This window comes from Protomyctophum bolini (assembly GCF_963924005.1).
Source record: "Protomyctophum bolini genome assembly, chromosome: 2".
In the NCBI taxonomy this organism is placed as follows: domain Eukaryota; kingdom Metazoa; phylum Chordata; class Actinopteri; order Myctophiformes; family Myctophidae; genus Protomyctophum; species Protomyctophum bolini.
In genome coordinates, this window is record NC_137863.1 from 13,207,389 (window position 1) to 13,221,807 (window position 14,419).

A 14,419-nucleotide genomic window follows, 5' to 3' on the forward strand; every position below is an offset into this window, starting at 1 on the left:
CTACTAGAGTAGCCCTAGATGAATATGCATAGCCTGCTCTGGAGCTGAGCTGATAGTACTATCACCACCATCTTTACATTCACACAATGAAAACCATCTTGCTACTCCGTAACATATATTATCGATGAACTCTCTTTCTATTCTATCCACACTTCTTTTCAACGTCTCCCAGGGAGTTATCATTAATTTCGTTGTGTGCCATGATGGTTATAAGCATGGCAGGGACTGGATCAGTTATTCGTTGAGTATGGAGGACCATGCACCGTCTCTGAGGATTGACCACCATGTAGAAAACAGCCCTGAAACCCCCAAATCCCCAGACCATTTATTATTGACAACGACCCACAGTAATAGCTGCTGTCTGGGCTCTGGTTCTAACCTAGATAGGGTTCTGTCATGCTGTAGATAGTACGTACTACTCATGTTGCAGCCCAGGCCATTCACTTTGGATGAGAGAAGGCAACATGCATATTGTATCAGAAAACTCCAAAGTGGATGTTGCAGTGATGGGGGAGTTTTTCCTGTGAGCCTTTGTCAAAGGAAATATCGACCTTGCTTCCAAAATGCATCTTAGTGTTCTGATAATTATTTTGGTTTTATTTTAAATAGTAGGCAATAGACAATAATACAAGTGTTACAAGGACACGGTGGGAAGGCCAGTGCCACACATAGCGTCATTGACGCTATACTAGAGCTACTAGAGCAGTGGTTTTCAACTCTTTTCATATCAAGACCCATTATTACTTGCGCAAGCAGAGCGTGCAAGTAATGTTTTTTGTCCGGTGCTCCGATGCGTATGTCCCGTGGCAGCGTATGACGTAATAATTAATTTGTGCTTGATACGGCATTATTGGTGTCAGATTACATACATGTATACATAGGGGCATTACCTTTAATCCACCCGACACTGAAACATATCATTACGTCACCATCGAGAGCCAGTTATACCCTGGCATTGGTACATATCTTCATCACGTCATACTGTAATTATGCTGCTACGGGACATACGCATCAAACGACCCAAGTAACCACAGTATATGCTATTCAACTGCTAATCAACTTACAAATTACATTATACACATAGAGGCATTTCCTTTAATCCACCCGACACTGAAACATATCTTTATTACGTCACCATGAGCATTAATATTTAATATTGAGGTTAAAAGCAAGGAGCAGAGGCTGAAGGAAGCCTTTGAGCATCCGAGGCCCCCCAAGCAGTCCCAGACCACGGCTGATAGCACCAGGCCAGCGCCTGTTAAGAAAGCTAAATTCTATTCTATTTATTTCACAGAGAGGCTAAGATTTGAAAGTTCGTAGCCGTCAACAGTACTTGTGCGCTCTGCTTGCGCACTAGTAGGCCATTTATGGCCTACTTGTGTGCAACACGCAAGTAGGCACTCGACAGAGTGCAGTTCTAGTTTATTCTGCATTTGATACCATTAGGAGAGATAACAGGCAAATGCTGGTCGAAATAACAATCCTTCACATTCTCTAATTGTGTAGAATTCTTGTAAATGAAATAATGCAGATCCTTAACAATTCTTCAGAACATAAAATGAAACCAGGGTCCATTTGGTTTCAGTTACGCTCTCAAGAGTTAAAGATCTATAATGTGGTTACAAACTCTCCAACATTTTAGGAACCACCTGGAACCTCCTCAAGGACCACTGGTGAACTAGAATTTGCTGGGCAATGCAGTTCTTAGAGTACACATATGTTTATCTGAGTCTGACATTGTTAAAATTAAAGACATATTTTTAATTGGAAAAAATTAAATCTGCATTTGTCTCTATATAGGACAAACCAGCAAGAAGTCGGAGAATGTCCAGAAACACAATGGCCTTTCGTCTTCGCTCCTCTCCCTGACTTCATGTTGTGTTCTACTCTTTTCCTCTCCGCTCCTCTCCCTGACTTCATGTTGTGTTCTACTCTTTTCCTCTCCCTGACTTCATGTTGTGTTCTACTCTCCGCTCCTCTCCCTGACTTCATGTTGTGTTCTACTCTCCGCTCCTCTCCCTGACTTCATGTTGTGTTCTACTCTCCGCTCCTCTCCCTGACTTCATGTTGTGTTCTACTCTTCGCTCCTCTCCCTGACTTCATGTTGTGTTCTACTCTTTTCCTCTCCGCTCCTCTCCCTGACTTCATGTTGTGTTCTACTCTCCGCTCCTCTCCCTGACTTCATGTTGTGTTCTACTCTCCGCTCCTCTCCCTGACTTCATGTTGTGTTCTACTCTCCGCTCCTCTCCCTGACTTCATGTTGTGTTCTACTCTCCGCTCCTCTCCCTGACTTCATGTTGTGTTCTACTCTTCGCTCCTCTCCCTGACTTCATGTTGTGTTCTACTCTCCGCTCCTCTCCCTGACTTCATGTTGTGTTCTACTCTCCGCTCCTCTCCCTGACTTCATGTTGTGTTCTACTCTTCGCTCCTCTCCCTGACTTCATGTTGTGTTCTACTCTCCGCTCCTCTCCCTGACTTCATGTTGTGTTCTACTCTCCGCTCCTCTCCCTGACTTCATGTTGTGTTCTACTCTTCTCTCCTCTCCCTGACTTCATGTTGTGTTCTACTCTTCACTCCTCTCCCTGACTTCATGTTGTGTTCTACTCTCCGCTCCTCTCCCTGACTTCATGTTGTGTTCTACTCTCCGCTCCTCTCCCTGACTTCATGTTGTGTTCTACTCTCCGCTCCTCTCCCTGACTCCATGTTGTGTTCTACTCTTGGATAATCCACTTAAATATCAATGAAAAGAACATTGCCCACAATGCCCCTCACTGCCAATTAGAAGCTCCCGCCTCTCATCCCCTATTAAATTTCTCATCACATTTCACAGGAGGGTAAGCGCAAAGCTTGAAAAACAAACATGCATAATGAAGTGGCCTCGTTTTCTAAAAAAGAGCAGTGTACAATCCCTCATTAACTGCTGCAGTCAGACACCCGAGAAGGACAAATCTGCCTCCGCATCTGCACAAGAGTTGTCCCAAATTATAATTCATGGTCATGTTTTACGACTTTATATGGAGTGTAGGGCTTAAGGAGTAACATATATAGCTAGCAAGGAACCAAACCAGAGTAGCAAAATAATAATGCACATTTATTGGAAATAATGGATCTTATACAGCATCTGAAGAATAGGGGGAGCATAATCCAACACAACAGACTGCTGGCTGATTAGGAGATGAGGCCCAGGTGTGTCTCCAAACACCAAGCCACTCCTCCAATCTCCACTCAACTCCACCCTCCAATCACCACATAGGGCACAGAAATAACAGGAATCAGTCAAGAGGGTTAACACATATGAGGCCACATAGGGTTTGCCCAATCAACACTTGTCACCTGAGCTCTCGCTCCATTCTGTCTGTACGTGCAGGCTTTTCCTTGCTAAAGTTATTACACCTCTATTTTTCCACCTCCTTCTTGTACTGGTCTAGGACCTTCGTTCCTGTTGGCTTGTGTCCCCCTCCCCTTAAGTGTCCAACTTCAGAAGCGGGGTTTTTGTCTTCTGTAAATGTGCGCATGGAATGCACACATTTGTTGTTGTGCGAAAGGGTCTAGGCCTACATGGACAGACGAGGAGTGACATGGAGCAACAGGGATTGAAATGGAGAGATACAGAGGGTGACAGGGAGCAACAGGGAGGGACAGGGAGAGAGAGGGAGTGTCAGAGAGCGATATACTAGAGCCAGTGACAGACAGGACAAGGGAGGGATAAGGTGCAACATGAGCCAAATTCCAATACTATTTTTTTCCATCCTTGCGTCCTTCACTCATGCTGTTTCCTTATGCCATAGTTCCTCCCGTGAGGAAAGGCGAGGTCAGAGAAATCTATCAGGATGGACTTGTGAATGGGTACGCTCCTAACTGCTAACTGATTGAAGCATCATTTTTGAAGTGATGTCAATTACTTGTTAAACAAATGGGATAATTTCCTCACTCTCGACTTCTCAAGAATACATGCAGAGACAGGGTGTGACAGCTGACAGGGAGTGACACTGTCTGACAGGGAGTGACACTGGGAGATGTCATAGTCAGTGTGTGACAAAGATGTTTCTTTCAGGTAGGCTACAATGGTCACAATGGGAGGGAAGTGTTCATCAGATGTCCATGATGTCTATACTGCAGAGATCTATACAGTACCAATACACTCACTCTCTCTCTCTCTCTCTCTCTCTCTCTCTCTCTCTCTCTCTCTCTCTCTCTGTCCTCAGGCCCACTGAACAGCAGAGTTGTTTTCCATTTGATTACACAACTACAGGCCATGCTAGCTAGTGTTATTGCTTTATAAGATGGATAAAAATAACAGGAGCAGTTCAAAAGCATTCCATTAACGGCTCAATACCACCCACAAAAAAAGGTTTTTGGTTACTGTAATTTGGTTAAGAAAGCGTGTATGTGCGGTGCGCGGGTGTGAGCTCCAGTTATAGCTAGACGAGACAAAAATAAACTATATTGCCTAAACTATTCATGTGTTCCAAAACACACACTCTCTCTCTCTCTCTCTCTCTCTCTCTCTCTCTCACAGCTCGCTCACGCACGCAAACACGCATGCACGCGTCGCACGCACGCACGCACTCACACACACGGTTCGTTCCCTTCTTTCTTAATGTTCTTACCTCTATTCCCTCACATCCACTGAACCTATTCCCTCCTCTCTTGCTGCCTTCCATGCATTTGTATCTGTGGAGACCATGAAAGCTTTTCATTTAAGTGCTGGGTAATTGAATGATGTGGTCTTAGTTGCTGTCAGTGGCCTGTCACCCTCATTGCTTTGTGACAAGAGAGAGGGATGTGTAACTACCAGTTCTCCCCCCCCAGACGCACGCACATGGTCACTCACGCACGCACGCACACACACACACACACACACACACACACACACACACACACACACACACACACACACACACACACACACACTGTACACATACTGCTACACTGACATATGCATGGTGTCATGCAGACGCCGCAGTTCATTCCTGCATTTCCTCTCCTTCCGTGTCCATGTACTGTATGTATCCAAGATGGACACAGGGACACAGTGGCACAGAGCTGATGCGCAGGCAGCTGTGGAAAGGGTGGAATCAGAAGTGGCGTCTCCCGGGTGAGGCCGGGACATTCTCTGATTCCTCTGCGACCCCTCAGAGAGCGCCTCCCTCTGCACGATAAGGTCAGAGGAGTGTGGTGCTTCTTCAACTGCATGGTATCTGAGTGGGTGAAATTATTTTCTGCACGCGCTTCCCATGAATTGCAGTTGCATTAAAGAATAACAAGAGTAAAAAATATAAAATATTGAAAACAAACATCAAATATACATAAAGTGTGTGACAGTGTTCCACCGTCTCATAGAACATAGCGGATCACAACAGAAGTGCAGTATGTAAAATGTATGGTAATGGAAATGTACTGTATCTACAGTCATACAGTACATGAAGTGAGTGAGTATACCAATGTAAATGAGTGCATGTACAATACAGTAAGACTGACATGGTCATCTAGTGGCTAATTGAATAACAATGGTTTGACGTGCAGTAAGTGTCAATTCAGCAGCCTGATGGCTGGCTGTGTAAACTGCCCCTTCTGTTCGTTTGGCATTTGATTCCCGAAGAAGGCCTACTGACTACCTGATGCTAGCAGCGTGGACAGATTCTGGTTGGTTAGTTGGTTATTCAAGGTTCAAGGTTGTCTTTATTTGTCTCCCTTGAGAGAAATTGGTCTTGGAGACACGTTCACATTCGAAAAGGAAAAACACCATGAAACACCCACATACACAAATTGCACACATTCCCTTGATAAAGTGCAACTAGTCAAAGTGCTTTTTGCAATCCCTGAAGCTCTGAGTCAGTATAAGTGCATTCGGCAATCTCTGATTGAGCATTTTGAACAAAAGAGTGTTTAAATCCATTATACACATACCATTTTGAACAAAAGAGTGTTTAAATCCATTATACACATACCATTTTGAACAAAAGAGTGTTTAAATCTATTATACACATACCGTGGAGTTCTATACCTCCTACGGAATTCACTTAGCCACGGCGGCTACGCATCGCTTGGAATGCACATGTATGTACTGTATATCATGGAGGGAAGGAAGCTCACTATGAGCTTGAAGTCCATGATGACCCTCTCCACTGCAGTGCCATCAATGGAGCTGTGCTTCCTTCAATGATCAGCTCCTTGGTCTTCTTGACTTTGAGGTTGAGGATGTTCACACTGTGTCAGCGATCTGAACCCCTCCCTGTAGGCGTCGTTGATGATCAGGCTCATCACTATCATCCATATGCTTTCACTCGCTTTAAGGCTCTACACATGTTAGCCTCTAGTGGGCTGACCTCTTCAGACAGGGATACAGCTTTGTTCTTCCTGTGAAGTCAGTTTATGTCTGTAAGTAGGTCTACTGCCTAACGTTGTTACTGTTGAGATGGTCTTCCACTCTATTCTTGTACTCCAAGCAGGACTTGTAGTCCTTGGTGGTTCCCTGGCGATCAGAGTGGATTTTCAAATAAACAGTCACAGTCCCAGAGCTGTAGTTGGGATATATTCAAACGGACTTCGCTGGAACATAATTTTGTGATAAATCCTGTGAATGTGTTCCATTTCGCATTATCACAAACCGTCTGTTTACTAGAATGATATTACATTTAAAAATCACCTGTGTGTGTGTGTGTGTGTGTGTGTGTGTGTGTGTGTGTGTGTGTGTGTGTGTGTGTGTGTGTGTGTGTGTGTGTGTGTGTGTGTGTGTGTGTGTGTGTGTGTGTGTGTGTGTGTGTGTGTGTGTGTGTGTGTGTGTGTGTGTGTGTGTGTGTGTGTGTGTGTGTGTGTGTGTGTGTGCGCGCGTGTGCCAGAGCGAGTGTGTGTGTGTGGTGAGGCTTATACAGTAGTATGTCCAGTCTATATATATACAGTATATATCCCTCGCTTGTCAACCTATCACCTTCATCTCTGTGGAACTCACCAGAATCCAGTTATTATTATTACTACCAATTTCTTGTCGCCATGGAAACGACTCTTCCACAGTGAATTCCAGGGTCAGGATTATGGTGACGATCTCTGGGCTGGAAAACGTATTTAGGGGAAATCCACTGCATGGGGGTCAGCTTGGCAACCATAATTGACAGGTTGAAGCAGTGCCCTATATTTTCTCCCCTTCCTCTACTATTTTCCATAGCATAATGTTCTGGGATCGGCGGTGTCTTAAAACAAGTCAGTACTGTCAATTTAATAGGTTTTGGTGGTCCTACCAGTCTTGGCAGGGATAGTGAGGTTTGTGATCTCGATCGGTCGTGCCTGAGAATAGCAGCTCACAGACGGACAGACAGAAAATGTAGTCCTTCGCCTTCGGCCATTCAGGCCTGGTGGGGATAATTATGCATTGTTTGCCTCTATATGACCTGATGCTCCTAAAACGTATTCCTGCAGATTTTCTAAAATGGCTGTAGGCTCCTGTAAGTCCTGTTTCTGTCCATGTTCAACAAACTAATCACCTGTCGACTGTGGATCTGTGCTATTTTGCAGTGGTGGAAGAAGTACTCGCAGATCAGATTCTAAAAATGTCTTCTACATCCTGACAGTTTTCTGAAAAAGCTATGTTTCTTTGTCAGTCGCTCTTCGATTCAGACCTACAAGCTATGAGCTTGTGGATCTGCTATTTTTCATTTGAAATACTCTGTATACAAACATAACACATAAAACATCTGGTATTCAAAGTATTACACAGACCATAAATATTTGAATGCTGAGGCCACTGAGTACATGTTTTGTATCATCTTACCAATTTAACGTACTGTATAAAAATAACACCTACATTAAATAACCCGAATTGGATAAACAAACTGGCTCTTTGAAAGAAGAGAAGAGCATCTGAAACGAGGAGGCTGGTTCTGTATATTTCCCCCCAAGTACAATAGGCTGTATTTTATTTGCAGACTGCTGTTCGTTTCCTTAAGGCATGCACCCACACAGCGCAACAAAACCCACTTCCCACTCATGACCACAAACAAACGACATTAAACTTTTTCACCACCTGAAACAAAATCAATAACTCAAAGAACACAAAGAAAACAAAGGAAACTAGAAAAAGTGCACGGACGGACGGACACACGGAGTGCAAAACATACTTTCTCCCCATGCCTTCCGCCTGGTGGAGACAATAATAATTGTCCAGTCACCATCAGCAATCGTACCAATGACCTTACACTAATTAGCACTATACCTGGGGATCCATATTGACTCACAACCACTCCCCTTGAACACCAATACCAATAATAAACAATATATTCCAAGAGAGACTTGATCTATTATGCAAACTTTGGAAATACTATACAAAAATCCATATTACAAATTGTATGCCTATGACCTATGGATTTGTAGCCTGGTTTAGCTAACTCACCATTTCAAATAAGAACAAACTAATTTAAATATTTACATGGAAGTGTAATATGTGTGTCTAAATGCAATGACATGCCTACAGGATATTTATTCACATCACAAGTGATTAAAAAATGACACCTAGAGGGGCGCTCTTATCATCATACATCATCACATTCCGGCAAATCACAAATGGCGTCCTCACTTTTCCGTCTTCACTTTTCTGTCCTCACTTTTCATCATCGATATGTACTTTGCTCAGCCAATCAAATCATTGCAATGGGGTACACACAAACACACAAAGCTTGGCATAGATGGTGGGGCTAGCGTCCCCAACACAATGACTCATGCAACGTACTGTAGGTATGAAGGCCTACGCGGGCAGGCCGCCCAAACCTCTAGTATAACATAAATATATAATATACAAGGCAGAAGCATCCTACAGTATAGTACAATTCACAACATGTGCAGGAGAATTGACACAATCATAAGAATAAAATTAAAACTCTGTCTGTGACTGTGACAATACAGGGCTTTAATTGCCCGACCGTAATGGCACAAACAGTCCACTTCTGGGGTAGTATGAGATCATTTAGCTCTGTTCAAACTTGTAGACAGTATCTGTGCAAAAGTCTGCATGGTGTGGGGCATCAGGCAATGTTGTTGATGTGTACAGTATGTGTGTGCTACTGAATGTTAACTGTAGTTTGATTATGTATGGATAAATTGTGTGTATACAGTAGAGGCTGTGTGCTGCTGCTGGGCATCACTTGTGAGAATGTGCAAGACAGATTTGTCCAAAGGGAAACGATGAAGGCTAACTTTGAACCTTGAATAATCATCTCTCAGGATCTAGGACATACAATTCTGCCTGGAATCCTTGCTTAAAGGGTTAGTTCAGATTTTTGGACTTGTTGTAGCTGTAGGAAATACTTGCCATTATTGTAGTGGTTGCAAAGGTATTCATTGATTGCCTGTGTCCCGTAGTGGGAGTTCTGGTCTGGTTTTGGTCAATATTAAGTTGTTCTTGTCATTTGGTGGGGGGCACCAAAACTAGCATCATTTGTATTGTTGACCTATTTCTACCATATAGAACCTTTGTTACCTTTGACCCCTCTGTCACATGGAACTATGGTTTTGCGCTGCTGCTGGCGTCATGATACTGGAACAAAATATATGTTCCATGTGACAGAGGGGTCAAAGTTGAACAAACATTGCTCTATATATGGTAGAAATAGGTCAACAATACAAATTACGCTAGTTTTGTGGATTCATTTATTTTTAATACGTGGCCCCCAGACACCCACCAAATGACCGGAACTACTTAATATTCACCAAAACAAGACCAGAACTCCCACCACTCGGGGAATCAATGAATACCTTTGCAACCACTATATTAATTAAGTAAAAACTGAACTTTAACCCTTTAAATCCTGCTGTTTAGGGTAAGATGTTATGGAAGACAATTTGAGATTGAGAGAAGATGTTGGGATTTTTGTATCTGAGTCTCAAAGCTGTCTAAAACCTAAGAGATACTTAGTTATAGTTCACTTAGTTTGAGGGGGGGGGGAGTACTTGGTAATTGGCCAACATGTTTTATTGATATCGTTTCAAGGCTTGTTTATTCAGCTGTCATGAATATTAGATGAACATTGTTAATGATCTCACTTTCGCACCATCCTATGCAGTGGTAGAGATCTCAGGGAGCTGTCCCCATTTCTCTCCAATACCAGGAGATTAAAGCCTCACTTTTCCATATAATTGGTTTCTTAGATCCTAGACTCTCTTGGTCTGAAGGCATACTCAAACATAATGACAGCCGACTGCACAAGTTTATAATAAGGGACGAGCTACCTGAGTCCTTTGTTGCAGGAAATGGATGTCATCATTTTTCGACCGCGGTCGAGATCATTGATTCATTGCCACCCCCAGTTCCTGCCTACTGAAGCACCGGTCCTTCATTGCCACCCCCAGTTCCTGCCTACTGAAGCACCGGTCCTTCATTGCCACCCCCAGTTCCTGCCTACTGAAGCACCGGTCCTTCATTGCCACCCCCAGTTCCTGCCTATATACTGAAGCATGTGTCCCTAGCGATCACATCAGGGAACGACAGCTTTCTACCCCTGGTCCGCCCTGAGGCAGGACTCCAGAGAAGAAGGGAAGATATAACCTCATTGTCAGCTCTGTACTGTAGCAGTGGCCGGCATACATCCAAATGGATGTAAAACTTGCTGTGTTGATTATAAACATAGATCCTTTGTCACTAGTTGAAGGTTCAAGGTTGTCTTCATCATCCCCAAAGGCAATTTGTTGTACAGCGCAAACAGTAACCACATATCCATCACACACAGAAAATGAACATTGCAGTCTTTCTATATTTGCCTATCTTAGCGTTATTATACCCTCATCAACATGTGTACCATCTTCTGGAGAAAATGTTGGTTGAACAATTATATCATGTGGACATGTAAGGACATGCAGTGGAGAATGTAAATACCCGTACACAACTGTTCAAGCTATAGGGCTCCTGCACCGCAAACAGTGGGCAGATGCAGTATACTGCCAGGTAGTAGTGATGAGCAGAGCACCACTTGATCCAGGGGATCCCCACCACCTTCCACAAGCATGAATAAATGCATGATATTAATCATCACTGTTTCCATGATGCCATTAGTCACTGTTTCTCTCGCTGCTGGAGCTATAGGCTGCATTTTCAACATGTTTGTCTGGTGTGGTGTGTGTGTGTGTGTGTGTGTGTGTGTGTGTGTGTGTGTGTGTGTGTGTGTGTGTGTGTGTGTGTGTGTGTGTGTGTGTGTGACTTTTACACAACATTTTTCTCCCCATTTTCCACTTTCTCTTACGTATCTCTATACATTCCCCTATGTGAGAACATTGCTCTACTATATGTCTTTGATTTATGCTATCCAATTGCAAACATGTGGGCTGCACTGAAGTGCTCGTAATGAACCCCTATCTAAATAATTCAATGTCAAACCAGTCTCTAACAGGTTTATTAGGGCTTTACAGTGAACCACTCTACTCTTATCCTATATATAAACAACACACACACACACACACACACACACACACACACACACACACACACACACACACACACACACACACACACACACACACAGTGTGTGCCAAAGAAAGCGGAATGTGTGTAAAATCTATAATAAACATCTAAACCAGTTTTGCCTTTCAAACTAATATCCCTACTGAACTGTGTGTGAATGTCAGATCAAGGTCTCAGTGGAACGTGCAAAAAGTCATTAATGGATGGCTTGCAATCAGACAAAGCCTCATACATCAACATCAACGCTCCTTGTCAATGACATGAAGGAGGACCTGATTGATTAGAGAAGGTTATACAAGCATAATTGTGATGAAATCTAGTTTAAATGAACAAGGTTTGAGTTTATACCTCCTTAAATCTAGCCAGGCTCATCCATGCGACTGTCCCAAGAGCCTGCTGTGAGACTGTGCGTGCAGTGCATGCGTGCGTGTACATGTACACATGTACAGTATGTCTTCATTGACAGTCTGTGCAGTAACATTGCTGTCATAGTTGCAGCTGTGGAAGAAAATCAGAGACATCGATGCCCAGACTCTCAACTAAGAGGCTAAACCGGTTCAATGGTTCAAGGGCACTAGAAAAAGTTGCACAAGGAGGCTGTCATCTCTGTGCATGCATGTGTGCGTTTTGTGCATGCAATTTACAATTTAGGCATTTAGCAGACGCTCTTAATCCAGAGCTTTTAGACTTTTAGATTTATAGTAGGCAAGAACAAAAACAATACATCAAATACATAAAAAATAGTCATCAAGACTCATACTTAAACAGTGGAAAATCTATATAATACATGCGTGCGTACAAATGTGTTTTAATGCGTGTGTGTATTTGTATTTGTTTGTAGACATAAACATGTGTTTGTGTCTACACATGTGACATGGGTGTTTGTTGTATGTTCCTCTGTATTTTGTATCACAATTCCACCATCAGCTGCTTATAAGAAAGAGCCATAACAACAACTTTTGTACTGTAATACCAAAAAAAAGCATTTTCTGCTTATTAGACAGTGCCAATGAGAAGAGAGACAGGATAGGAGTGAGAGAGAGGGAATGGGGTCCATGAAGCCTGGGCCCCCGGTGAAGCCTGGGCCCCCGGCTGTGCCAAGGACTGTCATGCCTTGATATGTTACCCGCTCTCCCAGGTGAGCTACTGAGGCGCCCTAGAGAGAGTGCCTACTCAAACTAAACATGCCACTCAGGGTGTAGTGAGACTACATGCATGCAACATAAATAGACAATTGAATGGCATACCACATTACACAAGGGGGTTGTGTCATTAAAAATGACACAATCCCCATAATCAATTTCATGCACACAATGAAAATCGCCCGCCCACTAACAGCCTGCTATACTATAATAGGGTCTCCTAAGAGATGAATCAATGGAAGATAAGTTGCATTTTTTCTGGCATGGTCTTATGTAAGTTGTCATGTTTACCTGTAGTTTGAAATGCATTGCGGCCACATGCTTACCAAAAATACAAGCATATTTGAATTATTCCCAGAGCCTTCCTCTCATCATAATGAGTGTAATAGCAATTTAAAGATATTGAAACAGTTTAAATAACTCGTTGAGTACTACTAGTGCCAAGCCTCAATAATAGGTCTCTGCCTCGCTAAAAATTAAATAAAAAATGAATATATATATGTATATATATATATATATATATATATATACACGCACACACACACACACACACACACACACACACACACACACACACACACACACACACACACACACAGAGCACATTTATTCATCTAAATCCAATTGTATTATAATTAAGGAGATTACCTTGAATCACTGAACAGATTGTCCAATATTCCCCCAGAGACCAATTAGTGTGTTAGGGTTTATAGGAATTGAACAGTGACAGTGACAGAGAGGAGATATTGGCAATGTGCCTTTATGTGAAGGAGATGCCTCTCTCCTTGCCTCCATCCATCCGCTTTTGGATAATTGTGCATGCTGAGAAACTGAGAATTTGGGGTCAGCACCTTTGTGCAGTTTGTGTGATTAGTCACTATAATGCAGAGTGACGGGCTGCAATAATACCAGCAGCTGCATTGCATTGCCATTGATTACGTGTGTGTGTGTGTGTGTGTGTGTGTGTGTGTGTGTGTGTGTGTGTGTGTGTGTGTGTGTGTGTGTGTGTGTGTGTGTGTGTGTGTGTGTGTGTGTGTGTGCGTGTGCGTGTGCGTGTGTGTGTGTGTGTGGGGGGGAATCCCTCCTGGTCAAGGGAGTCTTCCCATTCAGTCAAAGGAGGATGTCCAATTTGTTTGTTTTCCCATGTGGGGTTTGAATCCAGGGCGTTCCATCATAGAACTGGACAGTGCAGTAATACCGGTTGACTTCTTTGCCCAACAGAGTGAATATCACTGACATAATTCTCTCTCTCTCTCTCTCTCTCTCTCTCTCTCTCTCTCTCCAAGTGGGATCCCTGGGAAGAAGTGTGGAAGCATCATCTTCACAGCTGAGGAGCTCAGTAACTGCAGGGTTGGTATCATTCAGATTCAGATGACACATTGCTCTGCTGCTACACACAGACACAGACACAGACAGACAGATCAGATCAGTAACAAAGTGAATATAGGACCGGGACCTATAAGATTTCAGTCTGAAAACAGCACTGTCCGATTTGCAAGTTGATAGGCAGTGTCTAGGCATAGACGATAGGCAAGTGCTCAACCCTACTAGGTGACTTCAGTCAAATTATAGATACTGCCGGTCAAATGTTACTCAACTACAAGTAAAGGTTTCTGAGTCAGTAGGGTAAAGCTGGACTTATCACGATTCAATTTATCCCCCAAGTAAGCAGGCCGGCTCAATTAGCGCACTGAAAAATGTTAGCACTTCAAATTTCAAATCCGGGGTAGAAGAGGAAAGTTACATGCTTTAAAATGTAACGTTTATATAGTATGATGTAAAAAAATATATATTATTAATAATATAAATTTGTCTTTGAAATGTATAGTGGAGT

At 43.0% G+C, this 14,419-nt stretch overlaps 1 protein-coding gene across 1 annotated transcript in view; it reads left to right on the top strand.

Moving 5' to 3' along the window:
* Positions 1 to 14,419, top strand: part of LOC308332982 (copine-9-like) — a gene marked incomplete at both ends in the record, with an annotated part of 94,365 nt that overhangs the window by 43,249 nt on the left and 36,697 nt on the right. Inside the window, 1 exon segment of the mRNA XM_080789137.1 lies at positions 13,872 to 13,935. Coding sequence (XP_080645263.1) covers positions 13,872 to 13,935 — 64 coding nt within the window.